Consider the following 21435-nt stretch of genomic DNA (forward strand, 5'->3'; position numbering starts at 1 on the left):
TAGCTATGGTAAAGGGGAGCATTTGATTTTCACCAATTAAATCCTTCCCATCTTGAACCACTTTTGCTTCCTAGTGGCAGTGTCCCAAGCACCCCATCCTTTTCACAGTTGTTCAGTTGACTCTTTGTGCCCCCATGTGCTGCTGCATGCTAGGCTTCCCCATCTTTCATTATCTCCTAGAGTTTGCTCAAACTCATGCCCATTGAGTCCGTGATGCTCTCCAATCATTTCATCCTCTGCCACCCTCTTCTCCTGCCCTCAGTCTTCCCCAGCATCAGGGGCTTTTCTAATGAGTCGGCTCTTCCCATCAAGTGGCCAAAGGCCTGGAGTTTCAGCTTCAGCATCCATCCTTCCAATGAATATACAGGGTTGATTTTCTTTAGGATTGACTGGTTTGATCTCCTTGGGACTCTCAAGAGTCTTCTCTAGCACCACAATCTCAAAGCATCAAATCTTTGGTGCTCAGCCTTCTTTATGGTCCAGTTCTCACATCCCTACATGACTACCAGAAAAACCATAGCTTTGACCAAGACAGACCTTTGTTCGCAAAGTAATGTCTCTGCTTTTTAATATGCTGTCTCAGTTTGTCATAGCTTTCCTTCCAAGGGGCAAATGTCTTTTTTTGTGACCTCATGGACTGTAGCCATGAATACTGGAGTGGGTAGCCATTCCCTTCTCCAGGGGATCTTCCCCACCCAGAGATCGAACCTGGGTCTCCTGCACTGCAGGCAGATTCTTTACTGTCTGAGCCACCAGGGAAGCCCCTTCTCATAGTTACCTGCTTCATAAAGGTTTAGAATGGTGCTAATAATAATGATTAGACTAGTAACTCCTTACATTTAGTTTATTAAAACATTTGATTACTCCATAAAAGTAGTCACTGGAAGGATCCTGGCTTCAACAATGTGCTGGTAATTTGTGGGCGAACTTTCGGAGGAAAACCCAGATTTAAAGAAAAGGACTATCCTATTTCTTAGGTTGGGAAGTAAAAAGCTCAGATGTAGTTATGGAATGTTCTCTTTCCAGACCTGGACCTGAAATAATGGAAGAAAATACGATGTAATGCAAACAGGAAGCATCACGAGTTCATACCGGGGCCCTCACTCGTCTTTGTGTCTTTAAGCAAATCCCTTCAAGTTAACAGCGAAATCAGCTGCTTATTATCTTGGAGAGGAAGGACTGAGAATTTTAACACACACAACACCCACCCACCCCAACGCACCCCTCCCCCCCCGCTCTTGCAGCAGCTCTTGCTTAAATATCACTTCGGGATAATCATAACTTGTGGGCAGATCTTCTTTCCTGTCGGGTTAGTTTCTAACCTGGTCATTCTGCGCTTATTTTTGTCCGTTTCTCCACCCACTTGCGAAAGGCAGAGAAGGCAGGCACCGCGCAGCCCCTGAGAACGGTGACTGAGGCTCATGGCTGCCCCCCGGCCTCCCACCCCTGCCAGGAGCCGGAAGGCCTGCACGAGGGCCAGGGTCTCTCGGGGACCCGGGGTCTCCCCCGGGCTTACGTCAGACTGTCGGGGGGCGGGGTAGTGACCGGCTGACTTTCGCCGTCTGCCGTGTCGGCAGGAAAGGCCCCCAGGCGCGCGGTCCCCATCCCCGCGGCTTCCTGGATCCCGGGGCTGGGATGGTGTGTGGGGGTGGAGGTGAGGCTTCCGGGGGTGTGGAGGAGCCCAGGTGCGGCTCGCTGGGCTGAGACGGCGGGCGGGTGGGGCGGGGCCGGCCGGGGCAGGTCTGGTGTTTGCTGAGGCGAAAGGGGCGGGCCTTGGCGCCCCGGGAGCTGCAGGGCAACTTTTCCCGGCTCGCGCCTGGGAGCGGGAGAGAAGCCCTCGGGACGGCTCTGGAGAGTCTCAGTGTCCTTGGATCGCGCAAACCCACAGCGGCTCCAGCGCCAGGGCGACGGGGTCAGGATGCGGCCAGGACGGACAGGCGGCACGCCGCTGCAGCTGGTGTTAGTGCTCAGTCAAGGTAAGCGACGTCTTTGCTCCGCATCGGTTGCAGGAGGAACCTGCGTGGGTCCCCGGGTTGGGGGCACGAGCCAGGATTTCTGCGCCAGCGAGGCGCAGGCGACGCGCGTCTCGGCTGTGATTCCACGTGGACCCAAGCTTCCAGCCATCCCAGCGGGACGGAGAGAGACTCCCATCCCGGCCCCGGCTCGCCCCCGCCCGGTGTCCCCATAAGGCGTGTCTCACTCTGTCTGTAAAGCACCTTTCGAAGTTAACTGGAAGCGCGCTTCGCTCTCAGGCACACAGGCAAGCGCACACAAGCATGGGGGAGTGGGGATTAGCTGGGTGCCTGCAGCCGGGCTCAGACAGGTGCCCGGCCAGACCCGGACTCCGCGGTTCTGTGCATCCTAGGAACTCGGTCCTGGGCGGCAGCCTGCCCCTCAGCGTGATGCCTAGTGGCTTTGCAGGAGCCTGGGAGCCCAATACTCTTATTTTTCAACCCGGAGCGTGTGAATAATGTCCTCATTTCTCCAGAACGCAGCACTGCTGTGTCTTCCTTTGAGGGACGTAGGAAAACCAAGCGCCTCTTAAATGCTTGGCAGAGGGGAATTCTTCTGCCCTTCTTCCTTCCTCTTATTGTTGTAACGTCGTCTACTCAACGAATGTAAACTTAGGTCAGGAAGAAGTTCTTTCCACTTTCTGGATCTCTGGCGCTACAACAAAAGAATTACCCGCAGCTGTAGCTCCTAGGGCAAGGCGATGAGAGCCGGGTCCGCCCCTCTCCTGACCCCTTTTTCACCAAGTGGGGAAATGAGGCTGGGGGTGCCCAGCTCCGGTGCGACCACAGTCCATCAAGAGTGCTTTGTCCAAACCTTATCCAGAGCCTCGTGTGTGCTTATTTCAAGAACTTTAGTTTACTTTGGGGGCTGAGTGGGGGAGTCACATTCGTATTTTGTAATTTGAATAGCTAGCAAAAAAAGTGGTCTCTTATTTTCAGATGTTTGTACCAAAAGGATAAATCTTTGTTAAACTGCCCTCCTTTGAGGCATGTAGCCAGTTGCTGGTCTTGATCCTGAAAGAACTCTAATGCAGAAGATCCTGTAGCCTTTGCTCCAGGTTAGAGAAATAGAAGAAATACAGAAAAATAGCAGAGAAACAGAACTAGTCCTCACCACAGCAGAGAATAGGCATCAGTTAGTTTTCTTGTCTAACCCTGGGTCTGCTTCTTCATAGATATTCTCTTCTGGGACCCCCAAGGGTGTTCTGAGGGGCCATCAACCCTAATCTAGAGGTTTCAGATAAAGTTACTTTCACCTTGCGATTCAATCCCTGGAGACCACGACCTTCCTAAGAGCTAATGGACACTTCAGTCCAAGCTTTTCAGCTCTCTTTAAGTACCCTTTATTAACAGAAGCTATGGAAATATAACATCATTTTCTTATCTTCGAAGTGTTGAGGCTTGTTCTTAACAAAGCAGTGAGAAATAACTTTAGAGGAATGTGGTACTGCAAGGCATGAAGTCAGGTTCAGAGTTTTTTTCCCCTTGAGTTGGTTAACAAGGACAACTCGACACCTCGCTGCAAGCCAGCAGAAGTGATACAAAATGACATCTGTCCAAACAGTTTGTGTAGTTCCTCCTGCTCCAGGTGTTTCCATACTCAAGAAACAGGTTTTCTCTTGATTCAGGATGGTCATAATAAAGCTTTCTCATTTGTGATCTGAACCCAAGTTCCAGAAAGACAGCATCATTTTTTGATACCATGAATATCCAAGATTAAAGTGAATAATTGAAAGCTCTCAGTTTGTGACAGCTACAGTTTTTTATGGCATGACCCTATCTGTATAACATTTTTGAGCACTCATCATTATTATACATACATATTTCTAGTTGTTTATAGGTTATATCCATGTATAATTGTTCAATATAAATACCAAAAATTAAAATGTAAAAGGCTCATATGTGTGTGTGTATTTATACATCTAGCATACACTCCAGCATATAAACCAACCACTGTAGAAACTTAAAACCCTCAAATCTCATTTTAACACTTATATTCAGATTGGCTGTCTGTAAACATTCTCACAGGTATTTAAGAAAAAGCAGTGCTCTTAGTTTGGTTTCATATTTATCACCTTTCATTGATCTTCCTTGATTTAAGTGCTTGCAATCATTGAAGTGGTAACCAGCAGGTTGAGAATGGAAAAGAAAGACCATAAGAGGTCTGGATAATCTATAAACCAAGTAATAGGTCCATAGAGGAAAGGGAAATGTGATTTTTAAATGCATGACGTCACTTACACTCTCTAATATGTTGCTTGGCCAAGGATAATCCTTGCCCCTGGATTCTAGGCCTCATCTTTTGCTATCTCTGGTACTCTGCCCAAGTCACCCCTGTCTAATGAATATTTTCAAATCCCTAATTTCCCCTCGGGCTGTAAATATTCTAATTTCCCTCTTAGTAAGCAAGTCCTCTGTTAGTTTGTAATTTGGCCACTCTTTCCTCCTGAAACACCATCCATCCCTGGCTTCTGTTCTCCCTGTGTGTCTCCTATTTTCCTGGCTGTTCTTCCTTAGTCTCCTTCACAGGCTTGGCTCTTTGGCCCAGTCCTTGTTGGTGTTCACAGAGTTCCATGCTGGATCCTCTTCCTTCTACCAGTTCTCTTTGGGCCTGCTCCCCACTCAGGTCAGCATCTCCAGCCAGACTTCTCTGCTGAGTTCTGGTTCAGTAAATATCTCCACCTAGGTGACCTCGTGTCCCCAACCAAAGTGGATACCTCTCCTCTGAAATTTTTTCCTACATCATCTATTAGTGTTTAATGGCAGCATTATCCTGCAAACATGAAAATCAGGGATCTCTTCCCTTGTTGGCAACCTCACAGCCCATCTCCAAGTTCTGTCTGTTTTCCCCAACTCATGTGCCTTCTGCTCCCACCCAGTTTAGGCCCTCACTTTTTTGTCTCTGGACCCCTACTGTTTTTATGCTGGTTTAACTCTGTCGCTTTGTCACCAGGGTTATCTTTCTGAACATTTATCTGTATGCAGCCACCTCCTTGCATCCAACATTGAGTGGCTGCCCAAATCACGTAGTGCAAAGTCTCAATTTTGTGGCATGTCATAAAAAGTCTTTCACCATCTGACCGCAGCCTTCCTCTTCAGCTTCTTCTCTACCATACTTGCCCTGCACACACTTACACACAAGCACATGCACTGCACATAGGCACACTCACAGTACATACATCCCAAGAGCCACGGTACACACCTATGCACACCATTATGTATTCTGACTGCATTTGATCATACCATATTTGGTATTAGAATATTTTCCAGATTATATTTTGTTGCCTTCACTGCCTTGATGCTTTTTCCCTTTTTCTCTCATCCCTTTGCAACTCACCTTTGTCCTAAGTTAAAAGAGACAACCCCAAGTAAAATGATAAAGTAGGAAGTTTTTATAATAAAAAGGGAAATTTTAAGTAATCTCTTATTTCCATGGCCTATCCTCAACGACCTCTCTCCACTCAGCCTCAGCCCCTCAACCACCTTAGGCCACCATCCAATATGGTAACTCCCTTCCTCCATGACTCTCCATCTACATCTGTCCAATGTACACTAAGCTTTACTCTCCTAAACACTGGTTCTGGAGCCACTGTTTTGATTCACATTCATGGAATGGCGGAGAAGGCAATGGCACCCCACTCCAGTACTCTTGCCTGGAAAATACCATGGATGGAGGAGCCTGGTAGGCTGCAGTACATGGGGTCGTGAAGAGTCAGACACGACTGAGTGACTTCACTTTCACTTTTCACTTTCGTGCATTGGAGAAGGAAATGGCAACTCACTCCAGTATTCTTGCCTGGAGAATCCCAGGGATGGAGGAGCCTGGTGGGCTGCCGTCTCTTTGGGGTCACACAGAGTCAGACACGACTGAAGCAACTTAGCAGCAGCAGCAGCATGGAATGGGGCTCAGGATTCAGTTTTTAAGGGACTTCCCTGGTGGTTCAGCATGTAAAGAATCCTGCTGCAATGCAGGAGACACAGGAGATATGGGTCCAATTCCTGGGTCGAGAAGATCCCTGGAAGGAAGAAATGGTAACCCACTCCAGTATTCTTGCCTGAAAATCCCATGAACAGAGGAGCCTGCCAGGCTACAGTCCAAAGGGCTGCAGAGAGTCGTACATGACCATGCATGCATGCATGCCATGCCATTCAGTATTTAAAAACAATTACTCATACATTTCTGATATACAGGCAGGTTTGGAAGTAATTGCTTAAATACTGCACCTTCTCTTTCCTAACAAGTTAAAATTCCAAATTGCCTGTACCGCCTTGTTCTGTGGTGACCACCAAGTCAGGTGTATTTCAACACTGAGAGAATGCATCAGGTCAAGTGAATTCCCTCTAAAGTAGGTGATGACTGCTTCTGTCTTAGTGTGCTGACAGCCCTGGACATATAAAAAAGGAAGAAGCCTGTTAACGTAAAGAGATGAGCATCTAATGGTAGAATTTTAGACATTCAGCAAAAGACCATTCAGTCTGTGTGTCAAAAATAAAGAATTTCTAGTGTTTTATCAGCACCATTTGCGTTTCTATTGTGATCACCCTTTCCTGTTCTTCATCAAGCACAAGACAGACAGCACCCTCTTCTATGGCAGATTCGCTTCCTCTTAGATGACATTAGCCAGTAGCTACTTTCAAGGGGACAGTCACAGAGTTGTTCCAAATGTTGATTGCTAGAAGTAACAGGTTCTCTTTGATTCATTTTCCTTTCCAACTTCATAGTCATCACTAAGAATGTATTGGTTAAAATACCATGTTTGTCTGTCTCTTTCTGAAAACATACATAAACTCCACTTCCCCATAGTAACTCCCATTTGGACAAAATGTTCAGGATATGATAAAAAGATATTTCAACACTCTATCTTAGCCTAAATTTGAAATAACATATCTGCTGTTTCAAAAATCACGTCTACTACTCAAACCAACTCAGCTAGATACCCATATTTATTTGAATTTAAGTGATACGTGGGGCCCTTACATGCCAAAAATGTTTGCTCTTATACATTATCAATAAAGCGGCACTTATTCAAAAGAAAATATAAAAAATTTCAGGAAGAATAGGGAAAATATTTGGGACCAAAAGTATCATCCTGACATCATGTAAATGCTACCACCAAAGTCACAATCAGCCTTGCTTAGCTTTGGACATTATAGAAAGGCTAAACACAGCATAAGAGGGAAAGAACCATGGAAAGCGGTTACTCTAATCAATAACTCCAAGATGCGGAGTGTGTGTATGTGTGTGTGCTTTTGTTATGGTAACTAATGATTTACCAGGAGGAGCACACAGAATAATGACTCTCTAAAGAGAAGAATCTTAATACCACAAATCCTGAGACAACAATAGGTCTTGTGTATGAAAGTGATCCCTATGATCCCCCTTCTGATGAGATGTAGGTGCTTTGCTGCTCTGGCTACAGTGAATTCCATAAAACTAGTTTTGATCTCTATGTAACACTTGCTTTATGTAAGGCAGAGTGCTGGGTCCAATGTAGAACCATAGGGAACTTGAAACATGGTCCAGAGAGGTTGTGATCTACTTGGAACACATCTGCACATGAGGGAAAGAAATTGTCTCAGTCCCTGGAAGGCGGCTGCCTAACCAGTTTCATACCCTGCCATCCTCCTTTCTGACAGAAGCCCAATTACTGGGTTAATCTCTCCTCTGCACAACTAGGAGGTAATTGAACTGAACCAGTGATGGTGGCCCCAGATCTCTTGCTACTATCTGATTTGGACATGGGCATATAATGGAATTTTAGCCAATGAGATGTGGAGAAAGCTTTCTGTGTAATTTAAAACTTGTTATATTGTTTTTGTTGTGTTTTCTATGCCTAAAACGAGATATAATGTTAAGTTTTTATAACATAATAAATGTCATGTGGTTTCATGTAATTAATTGCTGAATGAGTACAGATATATTAATTGCTGAATGAGTGGTACAGATCTGCTCAGGAACTTTTGGAAACGAATTTTTTATTCCTAAGAGAGATGCTAGTTAATAAACATATTGTCAGGTCTAGATGGGAATCTTGGAATAGCCATAGCCAGCTTGCAACCATGATGTCAGCTAGCCTGGGGATAAAGCCAACTCCCTGGCCTAGTGGAAAGAGAGAAAGAAAGCAGGTCCTTGATACTGACTTTGAGTTTCTGAGTTACTGAAATTTCAAGTCTTCATACCTCTTGGTGTTTTTAAAAATTTCCATGTAATTTGAAACTTATGTTGTTTCTATTGTTGTGCTGTCTCTGCCTGTAACATAAACATGTAACATAAGTTTTGGTAACATAATAGGTGTCATATGGTCTCATGTAATTAATTGCTGAATGAGTGATATACAACTAGATGTTGAATTCAGAGGATGGAGAAGTATCACTGAGACATGTCTGAGTATCAAGCTCTGGAGAAACCATCCGAGGGGCAGGAAATCATCGTTACCGTTCAGCTCTGCTGTGAAGTGCCTTGGAGTCCAGTTCTTTTTAAATGACTGTAAGCGATCGTTTATTGTGATCAGGAGTAGGCTCCATCTCCTAGTTCCTGAGCTAGATGTCTCAGATGCTTGAATAGGAAAGGAGAAGGCCATTATGCCAGGAGCACATTGTTCAAAGTATTCACAGAATGTGAGAGCTGGGAGGTGAGCGGGCACCCTATCATGAAAGGCCTTTATACATCCTGGCAAGGAGCCTGGAGTTTATTCTGAGGACAATTGGAGGGCTCTGAAGAGCCTTGAGCAGGGCAGTGATACACTCAGGTTGGCTCCTTGGCAGATCACCCTGGCAGCAGGAGGGGGCAGCGGAGTGAATGGTCACATTTCGGTGTTAGAGATGGCGGTGGTCCAAACCCAGATAGCAGCAGTAGGGAAAGATAGCTGGGGACAGATGTGAAGGGAATTAAGGAAGAATGGACGGGATGTGGTGATTGATTGACAAGAGTGGGAGACTGTAAGACTGACGCCTGGGTTTCTGATGTGAATAAGTCAGTGTGGGGGTGTCATTCACTGGAACAGGGAAGGCTGAAGGAAGGCAAGATCAGAGGAAAAAGAGAGCAGCTCAGGTTGACAGGTTGAGTCTGAGACAGCCAGGTGTACACTTGCAGTTATTAGATGGTCGTGTGCAGCAGTGTTAGGAACAGGAGCGAGAGTAAGATGGGGATGGAGAGCGAGGAGTCGTGGGCATCTGGAGAGGGATTGAAGACGTAATGTTGATGAGTCAGACGGAGACAGACTAGCAGGTGACTCTGGCTACAAGCTGAGGAGCCACCTTCAAGGGTCGGATGAGGAAGTGGAGACTCCAAGGGAGAGAGAAGGCACAGCTGGAGGAGGGAAAAAAGGACTGTGGGGACTGGGGCGCCACAGAAGTGTTTCGAGAGCTTGGTCCACAGGATCAGCTCCTTCACCTAAGTCAGGCAGGTCTGATGCCATGCGAGGGCAGTCTTCACTGAGGGACAAAAGCACAACCAGACTGTTGTGGGCTGAGGAGTCAACCAGAGATGAAGGGTGGGGACAGTGTCCGGAAGTTTGACAGGAAGAGAGGAGAAAGGAGCTAGAGGACTGAAGTGGGAATGTCTGCTTAAAAACAAACATTGGAGAAACTTGTGTAAATATCATTATTGTGAGGTTTTTTCTCTTTTCTTTTTTTTTTTTTACTTCCATCACTTATGGTACTGCACGGTACCCTTGTAGTTTTGAAATTTACATTGAAGCATCTGTATTTGGCAGGAGCCCATGACGTGAGAGGAGAAGGGGGGAACTGATGTCCGTGGAAAGGATGCTGTCGGGGATAAAGGAGACGGAGGGGGAAACTGGATGCCCTACAGCCCCCTGGACAGATTAGAAACCACAGATGATCATGTGAAGGAAGGCAAAGCAGATTCTGGGCTATGAAATGGAGAGGATGTTAATTGATGAGAGAAAGGTAAAGCTGACCAAGGCCCACAGAGAGAAGACAGCAGAGCTATGGGAATCGGCACCTCCCACCCTCCAAAGTGGCTGCTTGGATTAGAGGGAGCAAACAAATACACTTTTGTTTGCTTCAGAACATATTTACCACATTAAAGCAGTTATAATTAACAAGCTTTGTGCTGTTTTTAGGGTGCATAATATATAAAAATATTCCAATTCTATTAGTAGAGTTAAATTCAGTGCTTTGGTCAGATTTTCTAAAAAAAAAAAAGAAATTCTTTTGTAGCTATAGATTTATGTCTCCAGTTAAGCTTTTAATGCTTTATTTCTATCTAGTATAATAAAGATCCTCAAAACAATCTTTTGAGAAATCTGAGTCCCATGTAGCACAGAGAATCAGTGTCATCTTCAAAAGGTTCTGTTCTTAAAATATTAAAGCCTTTTATTCTGCGTATAACTCAGTGGTTTTTTTCAAGGCATTTTAAACATTTCCATTAATATAAATTAGAAAAGAAAGCCTACTCTTAATTTTGTTAAAGTTATTCGTTCAAGGTACTTGTAGTTAAATATTTTATCCACTCTATGACTGCCTACTCTTGTACGTGTAAATTACATTTACTAACCAGTATAAACTTGAACTGCATATTTTTGTAATGTTTTCAGGTTCATTGAATATTGGGACTGTTCATAATTTCCAAATATGTTTTTCTTCATTTGAGAGAATGGTCTGTTCTGTTGACCAAACAGTTCCTAGAAGATTCCTGCAGTATTATTCTGTGTCTGAAAGAGTAACTGCGATTTCTCCTGTTATTAATTTAAAGAGACTAGAGACAGTTTGTACTACAGAAGCTGTACATAACTCCTGATCATTGAAAGGCTTTCTGTATAAAAATGAGGTTAATGTTTAAACAGAGCAATGAAAAAAAAAAAAGAGTGATGGACGCTGTATTGTCAGTGTAAGAGATTATTCCATTGTGTTCTGAAGAGCGTGTGCAAAGCTATTGTGTTCGTGGATGCCTTGAACATTGGCAGTTGTCATTCTCCTGATTCATTCAAAGATGGCCTTTGTTGGTCTTTGTGCAGGCCTGATCTCATTTCCATGGATACCATGTGGAAATGCAGACTGAATGCAAGCTGGCTTCTGGTCAATTCAGTCAGATAACTCTATCCCAAACTGTTTACCAGCTTCCTTCAGGTCCTTTAAACAGCCTCTTGGACACTTGGTAAAATATGGACACTAAACCTGAATTATAAAACCTTTTTGTAACCATATTGTGAAAGTTAGTACATAACATAAATATTTCAGAGTAATTGACTTAGTTTTCTGTGTACTTATTAACATTGTTTTGGAGGGGAGGGGGAACATAGCTTTGAAAATTGAGGTACTTTTATGTGCTCTTTATTTTCCTTTATGTAAATTGTAATAGCCCAAATTAAAAAAGGTTTTAATGTAAAATTGAAAGATGGTTAGATAATTGATGTAAATGTCACAGTGTCTTAGTTCTTTCAGGTTGCTATAACAAAATACCACAGACTGGGTATTATAGACAATACAAATGTATTTCTCACAGTTCTGGAGGCTGAGGAGTCTAAGATTAGGGGGCCAGCAAGGTCACATTGTGGTGAGTGCTCTTTTCCTGGATCATAGCTGGTGGCTTTTGCATGTCCTCGTGTGGTGAAAGGGGCTAGGGGCTCTCTGGAGCCTCTCTTATGAGGTACTAATCCCCTTCATGAGGGCAAAGCCTGAGCACCTCCCAAAGGCACCCACCTCCTAGTACCATCATCTTTGAGGGTTAGAATTTCAATATAGGAAGTTTGACAGGACACAGACATTCAGACCGTAGCATGTAGTAATTATGAAGTACCTTTTATTATTGCAGTATTTAAGTTTTGCCCTTAAGTAATCATATTTTAACAGATTAGTATCATTTTATTTATGTATTTATTTTTGGCTGTGGTTCAAGTGAGATGAGAACTTGAAAGTGAAAGTGTTAGTCACTCAGTCGTGTCCCACTGTGACCCCAAGGACTGTAGGCTGCCAGGCTCCTCTGTCCATGGAATTCTCCAGGCAAGCATACTGGAGTGGGTAGCCATTCCCTTCTTCAGGGCATCTTCCCGACCCAGGGATTGAACCTGGGTCTCCCGCATTGCAGGTGGGTTCTTAACCATCTGAGCCACCAGGGAAACCCCAAGATGTGACCTTAGCCCTTTTTAATAGTACAGTTCCATAGTTTCTTACCGTTATCTGTGTTCTCTCTTTCTAAGATACAATTTAGTCCCTAACTCATATTCTATAAATCCTTTAAGTCTCAGTTTCACTGAGGCTCATGTACCCCAGGAAGCCTTCCCAACTCCTAATCCAATTTAGTTGTCCTTCTCGCATGGACCTTTCATATCAGTTGTCACATTATATCTCAACGATCTGTTTACTTGGATTTACACCCTGTAGATCACAAAATCTGAGAAGATGGGAGCCGTGTCTTGTTTTGTTGAATGAATGAAGCATGTATGACAGCTACTGTAGTATGGATTAAAGGCACACTTTCTGAATGAATGCCAAGCTGAAAACTTTCTAGCGCTTTCCAATTTGTATATGCACAGATCCTTTTATTTACAGGTTTATCCAAACATGCTAAAATATTCCTTTAGTTGATTTTTTTTCACATGGAGAAAGTTTGTTGGATTTTGGAATGTTTCTCCTTTGTCTTGAAATGTCAAACTAAGATGGTGCTGTTTACAAATAACAAGATAAATAAAAGTATTAGGACAGTGCAGACATCTTTCCCCCCCTAAAAAGCCCTTTCCTGTTCCCCTTTTCTGTTTTCATAAAGCAGCACTATAATTTATCTTCAACTTGACTATCTTTCCCACTGAATACACTTTTAAGATTACCTTTCATTCTATTTATCATTGTATTCCCAGGACCTGGCATGCTGTAAGCATCCAGAAAATGATTGGTAAAAAATTTTTAAAAATAAAGACAGAATTTCAATAGTATGAGGTAAATATGTCCATCAAAGTGCTAAACTTGATTAATACTTTAAGTTTATAGAGTATACTGGAGCTGCTGCTAAGTCACGTCAGTCGTGTCCGACTCTGTGCGACCCCATAGACGGCAGCCCACCAGGCTCTTCCGTCCCTGGGATTCTCCAGGCAAGAACACTGGAGTAGGTTGCCATTTCCTCCTCCAGTGCATGAAAGTGAAAAGTGAAAGTGAAGTTGCTCAGTCGTGTCCGACTCTTCGCGACCCCATGGGCTGCAGCCTACCAGGCTCCTCCGTCCATAGGGTTTCCCAGGCGAGAGTACTGGAGTGATACTGGAGCATATACTGCTTTTTCTTTATAAAGCAGAATATTTCAATATCCTTATAGAAAACGATGTACTGATATTCATGTTAACAGAAAAAAATATATTTCTTTCTTTTGATTTTCATGTGAAAGTAAATTTTCATAGATATAATCACGTTTATATGAAAATGACTCATTTACTCTTTTCACTTATCTTTTGTATATGCTTTTCCATGTGGTCCTTATATTTATAACTTTACATTAATATATCCTGCTATGTCATGGTTAACTATTGTCCCATTGTTGGATATTTAGGTTGTTTCCTGTGGGTTTTTTCCCCCTATTGCAAGTAATGTGGCTATAAATATCATTGTATGAGAAGTTTTTTCTTTCTTTTTCCTTTTGGACAATTTCCAAAAGCAACATTACTGGATCAAAACTTATCTTTATTTTTTAGCTCTTCTTGCATACTGAACACTGTGGTCATCAGTAGTGTGTGACTTTTACCACTTTTACCAGCATTAAACTTTAATTTATTTTTTGTAGGTTTTTTTAAACTTCTTATAGTTTGGTGACTGTAAACTGGTGCTTCATATTTATTTTAATTCTCACTCTTTATATTCATCAGAGTACATTTTAAGTTACAATTTTAAAATGTCTATCTTTTGAAAAATATATTAGAGTAGGATATTCTAGGTAGTCCTAGAAGAAGCCTCAAGAGATCATCTAGTATTGCCAAAACCTGCCTCATTTTTACAATAACTAGCTTTTGAAAAATGACTGAAGTCCAGGACTCCAACCTGCAGTCTATCATGTCAAGATAGCCTTCACAATTTCTTCTGAAAATTTCTTTGATAAACTTCTCCTTGTCCCCTACTTCCAAAATGGATTATAATCCATTTCACTTGAGGAGTTGTAGTCATGTAGTTAAGATTTCCATACTTCTCTGTGTCAGAATACTTCAGAGAGAAATAAAAGACATTCTGTTTGCCAGAGCACTAGACTTTGAGTCTCTGAGGATTGTTCTGGTTAGCTGTTGCCGTGTAACCAATCACCCTAACACTTAGTGGCTTAAAAATGATGATCATCATTTGTTACCTCTCATGGTTTCTTGCGTAGGACTTTGAGAAGAGCTTGGCTGGGCCATTCTGGCTTGAGGTCCCTCATGTGGTTACTGTCAGAGGGTAGGCAGGTCTCGCTTCATGTGGTTCCATCAAGGGGTTTCTCCAGCATGGCACTCTCTGGGTGGCCTGATTCCTTATTGGGCAACTCAGGGATCCCAAGGCAAGTGTCCCTCTCAAAAGTGGCAGAAACTGCATGATCTTTTCTAACCTAGACTCAGAAATCATGCAACTGCATCTATTCATCAAAGAAATTACCAAACCACACCTAGATTGTAGGGGAGGAGACTTAGCATCTCGATGGGAAAAGCCTTAAGTCAGTCCCAGACATGTTTTAAAACCACCACAGTGACTTAATCAACTTAATGGTGTTTATAAGACCGTTGATTGTTTAGATCCATCACTTAAGCATTATTGGCATTTGAGACTAGGTAACTGTTCGGGGGCATGGAACAATAGGAGTGGCAGGAGGGCTGTCCTGTGTACTTTAGGATGCTGAGTGACATCCCTGGTCTCTACCCACTAAATGCCAGTAGACACACCCTTTCCCCACAACAGTATGACAACCAAAAATGTGCCTAGACATTACCAAAGGACCCCCGAGGGACAAAATTGCTCCTAGTTGAGAACCCTTAATATATTAAACAAACATGTCCATGGCATCATGGGAGGAACTCCAGCTCTGAAGAGGAAATTTTAATTTTATTGCCGTATTTCTGGATGACTTTGGATAAGTCACAGGCAAACTATTCCCAACCTTGCTGGGTCACTGGGAGGATCAAATGGAATTGTGAACAGAAAAGTATTTTGCATGCTGTAAAAGCAGATATAATGTTACTTTTCAAAATTCGTATCCTTGGTATTCATCCTTTTCATCATCATTCATTATTTTAAGGGTCCTCAGTGGAGTGCCTGTCATTTGGCGGTAGAGTGTCAGACACTGGAGGAAATGGAGGATTCAAAGGAGCTGCCCAGGCACTCTGCTTTCCATTTCTAATGTCACCTGTGGAAGAGAATCTAGATCCTTACTGAATATAAAATTTAATGCTCAAAACAAAGACTTTTAAGAAAAAACTGCAGTTTTCTTTTTTAATGAAAGCAGGAGAATGTTGCACTGCTGTATTTCAGAAGCAGTTTTAAGGATCATTTTATGCCTTTGGCTTTTGCACTGCTTTTTTTTCTTTTAAGCACTATAGCTATAAGCCAAACATTGTAGATCTTAAATCTCTCAATGGAATAAATGTGTGGTTCTTTTCAAAGGGCCTATAATTTCTAAGTTTAGCTGCTTTATTATTTTTTTTGAGAGGAAGGGGGAAGGATTTTCTAAATTCTTTCCACAGTATTGTCCTTTCAGCATGAAGACAATACTATTGAGAAAGATTTCCTGTAATTTTGTACGTGTTCAAGGATCTAACGCGACCTATGCCCGTTTTCTGTTGTCATACATATTCTAGGTAACGATTAACTACACTTGAGAGTTTGAAATCTGTTTTCTTAGTTTCAAAGTCAGGGTCTGAGTAATCCATTTCCTGCGTCCATGACTTCCTGGAGGGTCCATGGGCTGATAATGTTTTCTTGGCTCTCATGGTGAGTGTGTTGTCAGCAAATTGCAGACATGCCGTCCTCCTACCCATTACACAGCAGTTCTCAGAAACTTAAATGGAAACTTATTCAGGATATGCTTTTTATGTCAGAGGTGAAAGTGGGATCACAAATTGGTATGCCTTTTAAAATTTATCAAAAAAGATGCTATTGTCAGTAACATATAATGAATGATATTAATAGTAAAAATAATCACAAAAGCAAGCTATATTTACTAGGTGCACATCATGTGCTGGACACTGGGTTGAGAATTTTATTATACTCTCTCTGATCACAGTAAAGTAGGCTTATAGATTGGGTCTATTTCAAAGAAGAAGCGGTGGCTTATAGAAGATGAATAGCTTGTCCAAGGTCACAGAGCCATTCCAATACCAGAGGCCAAGCTTTTAGACTCTACAAGGTATTGTTTGTCTTCTCCAGTGTGTGGATTTTTCAGTTAAAAAAAAAAAAATTCTTGTACTTCCAGCACTGGCATAGTTCTGCCACTTTGTCACCCCAAAATATAGTCAATCTTCTTTTTAGGATTCTCCTAAAGCCAGGTAAAAAGTAAAGTTAAATGTTCTCTAAAATTCTAAATAGAAAATAAAATGTGTGTGTATATTTTTATATACAATCCACTCCAGTATTTGAGAAGGAAACGGCAACCCGCTCCAGTATTCTTGCCTGGAGAATCCCATGGTCAGAGGAGCCTGGCAGGCCATGGTCCACGGAGTTGTAGAGGGTCAGACATGACTGAAGTGACTGAGCACGCACGCATGCACGCACTCCAGTATTCTTGCCTGGGAAATCCCGCAGATGGAGGAGCCTGGTGGGCTTCAGTCCATGGGATCACAAAGAGTCAGGCACGACTTAGAGACTAAAAACCAACGAATGTATGCCCATATTTGTATACATATGTATTAATCTATCTTTTCATCCTTCTTCTCAGAAGGAGGACTGTATCTCAAAATGTATCTTTTCAGTAATGTGAATTCAAGCATCTTTCTTTGAATTAGTCTAGAACTTATATTTGTTAATGAACCATATCTTTACTTATCTACCATTGTATGCATAACTTTTTGCTTTTTGGAACCATTCTGTTGCTCCATGTCCAGTTCTAACTGGTTCCAAATAGGAAAAGGAGTACGTCAAGGCTGTATATTTTCACCCTGCTTATTTAACTTATATGCAGAGTACATCATGAGAAACTCTGGGCTGGATGAAGCACAAGCTGGAATCAAGATTGCTGGGAGAAATATCAATAACCACAGATATGCAGATGACACCACCTTTATGGCAGAAAGTGAAAAAGAACTAAAGAGCCTCTTGATGAAAGTGAAAGAGGAGAGTGAAAAGGTTGGCTTAAAGCTCAACATCCAGAAAATAAAGATCATGGCATCCAGTCCCATCACTTCATGGCAAATAGAAGGGGAAACAGTGTAAACAGTGTCTGACTTTATTTTTCTGGGCTCCAAAATCACTGCAGATGGTGATTGCAGCCATGAAATTAAAAGACACTTACTCCTTGGAAGGAAAGTTATGACCAACCTAGACAGCATATTAAAAAGCAGAGACATTACTTTGCCAACAAAAGTCCATCTAGTCAAGGCTATGGTTTTTCCAATAGTCATGTATGGATATGAGAGTTGACTATAAAGAAAGCTGAGCACTGAAGAACTGATGCTTTTGAACTGTGGTATTGGAGAAGACTCTTGAGAGTCTCTTGGACTGCAAGGAGATCCAACCAGTCAATCCTAAAGGAAATCAGTCCTGAATATTCATTGGAAGGACTGATGTTGAAGCTGAATCACCAATACTTTGGCCACCTGATGCGAAGAGCTGACTCATTGAAAAGACCCTGATGCTGGGAAAGATTGAGGGCGGAAAGAGAAGGGAAAGACAGAGGATGAGATGGTTGGATGGCATCACCCACTCAATGGACATGAGTTTGGGTAGACTCCGGGAGTTGGTGATGGACAGGGAGGCCTGGCGTGCTGCGGTCCATGGGGTTGCAAAGAGTCGGACACGATTGAGCGACTAAACTGAACTGAACTGATGCATATCTTATTGTTAAGTGGAAAGGTGAAACAATCAGCAGTCCTTCTATTAATTCAACTGATTTTTATTGATCTACAATCATGTAAATACTCCAAGTACTGGCAAATATAACAGTGAACAGAATAGGTAAAACACTGACTTTTATGGACAAAGGCAGATTTACCATAAAACAAGTGAAGCTTAAGCATCAGGACCCTCACTTCAGGCCTCTTTCCATGTATTCACATGTCTGGTATTTTTGTTACATGTGCGAAAGTTTATATCATTGTCTCTTTCATACCCTACCATATTTCAACAAAGAAATCAACAACAGACTGGTTGATAAATGTCATCAGTTCATAAAGTTTCTGGATTAATCCCTGTAAAAGAAAATTTGAAGTGCCTTGAAATATTATACCTCCTGTATGATATTGGGGGGCTTCCCTGCTGGCTCAGATGGTGAAGAATCTGCTCGCAATACAGGTGACCCGGGTTTGAACCCTGGGTTGGGAAGATCCACTGGAGGAGGAAATGACAACTCACTCCAGTATTCTTGCCTAGAGAATCCCATGGACAGTTGTATCCAACTCTTTGTGACCCCATGGGGTCTATGGGGTCACAAAGAGTCGGACACGACTGAGTGACTAGTGTGTGCATGCACATACATGCCCACACACACACAAGATACTGGATAACAATCCTGAATATTTACATGACATTACAAATAAGGTATTATGGAAATGAAAGAAACTTTTTAAACTGTAAATAATAATAATTTTAAACCAATTTACCATATCAAAAAAATGAAATACTTTTTAGAGAATACAATTTTATAAAGTTATCAAGTGAAGAGGTGATCAAAAGATGTAGAGCCAAGACAAACTGTATTATAGGAGTATGTCAGGCAATCAGTAAAATGTATGGCTTTTTAAATATTTTTCAATTTTTAAAACTATTTAGCATGCTAGGATTACTTGTCTTATTCTAAATAGGTATTTAATTTTATATCTGAATTTGTTCTACAATTTTTAAATTTTTTCCTATGGAGACATTCTGCCCCAAATTGTTGAAGTGTCAATCCTTATAAAACTTAACTCTTCAAATACAGATTCTAATAAGGTTGGCAGACAAATGAAAAAGATAAATATTTATATATAACATATGAGATAAAGCTCTATTAAGAAAAAAAATAGCACAGTAAGGGGATCTGAAAATGCTGTGCAGGTAGTGGGAAATGGAAAGTTATTTTTAACTTGGGGTTATATTATGTCTCTCGCTATATAGCAAATTACCACACCTAGGGCAACTTAATATACATTTATTGCCTTATCATTTGGGTGAGTCAGGAATTTGGGCATGGCTTCACTGGGATCCTCTGCTTCAGAATCTCTCATAAGACTGCAGTCAAAGGTGCTGGCTCAAGGGGCAGGCATCTCATCTAAATGCTTAACTGAGGAAGGATGCACTTCTGCTCATTTTTAATTGTTGGCAGAATTAATCTTGTCTGGGGCTGTCAGACCTAGTGCCTCAGTTCCCCACTGGTTCTCAGCTGAAGGCTGCCTTCTCTTCCTTGCCCTCTGGGCCTCTCTGCTTTGTCAACAAATGATAACATCCGCTAGCAAGGTAGAAGTTATAATTTTATGCAATGTAAATACAAAAGTAATACTCTATGATATTTGAGTCTACATTTCAAATCTTCCTTTCAATTGGTTTGAAGTCACAGATCCTGCCCTCAAGGGAAGAGGATGACACAAAAGCATGGATAGCAGGTGATGGGGACCACTGGGAACCTGCTGACCACCACAGGTAGTGAGGAAAGGCAGCTCTGATAGATTGATGTTTGATGCAGAAACAGAAAGCTCTCTGGGAACAGGGTTCCATGCAGAAAGGACAAAACAAAAGGACAAATGTCAGGGTGAGTTTAAGGACGAGCCAGGTAAGTGAGTTAAAAGATAGGGTAGGAGGTGAGGTCAGATAGGATGGGGAGGCAACAATTATGTAACTATTGAGACAAAACTTACACAGGAGAACAATAAGTAACATTTCAAGATAGTACATCACAATAAGAGATGCAAATGGTGAGTTAGAAGAAGAGTGTGCAGGCTAGAATGATAGGGGAAAACCAAAAGTCTGTAGAGAAATGGCCTGTGAACAGAAACATAACAAAAGAAAAACTAACTTCAGTTGTGTCTGTTGTCTCCATACATGGCCTCGAGATGTGTCAGGCACATCGTGTTAATGAGCAAGCTATTCTACAGGCTCTGACTTGCTAAATGGACACAAATGCTGTTCCGAGGAGGGAAAGGAAGATACAGGAGTTTCTCCTTTCACATAAAAGGAGTTTAATGTTAAAATAGAAAGTGACTGATGAGCTGGTATCCCAGTACTTCACCCCATCCTCTTGGCCACTGGGAGCCAGTGAGTCTGCCAGATAGCAGCTCATCCTCCAACATCATTGTGAAAAAAAAGAGAATTTATTGAGTTGTTAGGAAGCGCTAAGTCATAATAAACGGACTTAAGAAGCAATTGCTATAGACTTTTGAAGATGTTAATTGCCTGCAAGATCAAGAATTGTAAAAGGACATCAAAATCACCTAACAATATGCCACAATACTCTGATACTTGATGTGCTTCAGTTCAGTTCAGTCGCTCAGTCGTGTCCGACTCTCTGCGACCCCATGAATTGCAGCACGCCAGGCCTCTCTGTCCATCACCAACTCCCGGAGTCTACCCAAACCCATGTTCATCGAGTCGGTGATGCCATCCAACCATCTCATCCTCTGTCTTCCCCTTCTCCTCCCGCCCCCAATCCTACCCAGCATTAGGGTCTTTTCCAATGAGTCAACCCTTCGCATGAGGTGGCCAAAGTATTGGAGCTTCAGCTTCAACATCAGACCTTCCAATGAACACCCAGGATTGATCTCTTTTAGGATGGATTGATTGGATCTCCTTGCAGTCCAAGAAACTCTCAAGAGTCTTCTCCAACACCACAGTTCAAAAGCATCAATTCTTTGGCGCTCAGCTTTCTTCACCGTCCAACTCTCACATCCATACATGACCACTGGAAAAACCATAGTCTTGACTAGACGGACTTTTGTTGGCAAAGTAATGTCTCTGCTTTTAAACATGCTATCTAGGTTGGCCATAACCTTCCTTCCAAGTAGTAAGCGTCTTTTAATTTCATGGCTGCAGTCACCATCAGCAGTGATTCTGGAGCCCAAAAAAGTAAAGTCTGACACTGTTTCCACTGTTTCCCCATCTATTTCCCATGGAGTGATGGGACCAGATGCCATGATCTTAGTTTTCTGAACGTTGAGCTTTAAGCCAACTTTTTCACTCTCCTCCTTCACCTTCATCAAGAGGCTCTTTAGTTCTTCTTCACTTTCTGCCATAAGGGTGGTGTCATCCGCGTATCTGAGGTTATTGATATTTCTCCCGGCAATCTTGATTCCAGCTTGTGTTTCTTCCAGCCCACTTGATGTGCTTACTTTGTCACAAA

At 42.3% G+C, this 21435-nt stretch overlaps 1 protein-coding gene across 2 annotated transcripts in view; it reads left to right on the top strand.

Moving 5' to 3' along the window:
• The first annotated feature begins 1508 nt into the window (after positions 1 to 1508).
• ITGA2 (integrin subunit alpha 2) overlaps positions 1509 to 21435 on the top strand; it is a 108851-nt gene continuing 88924 nt past the window's right edge. Inside the window, exon 1 of one of the 2 annotated variants that reach the window (XM_081517743.1) lies at positions 1509 to 1976. In XM_081517743.1, coding sequence (XP_081373869.1) covers positions 1919 to 1976 — 58 coding nt within the window. In that variant the 5' untranslated portion in view covers positions 1509 to 1918. The remainder of the gene's footprint in view (positions 1977 to 21435) is intronic. The other variant, XM_081517744.1, reaches the window with a different exon arrangement.

The sequence above is a fragment of the Giraffa tippelskirchi genome, chromosome 8 (assembly GCF_054371585.1).
Source record: "Giraffa tippelskirchi isolate mGirTip1 chromosome 8, T2T-mGirTip1v1.2.pri, whole genome shotgun sequence".
Classification (NCBI taxonomy): Eukaryota; Metazoa; Chordata; class Mammalia; order Artiodactyla; family Giraffidae; genus Giraffa; species Giraffa tippelskirchi.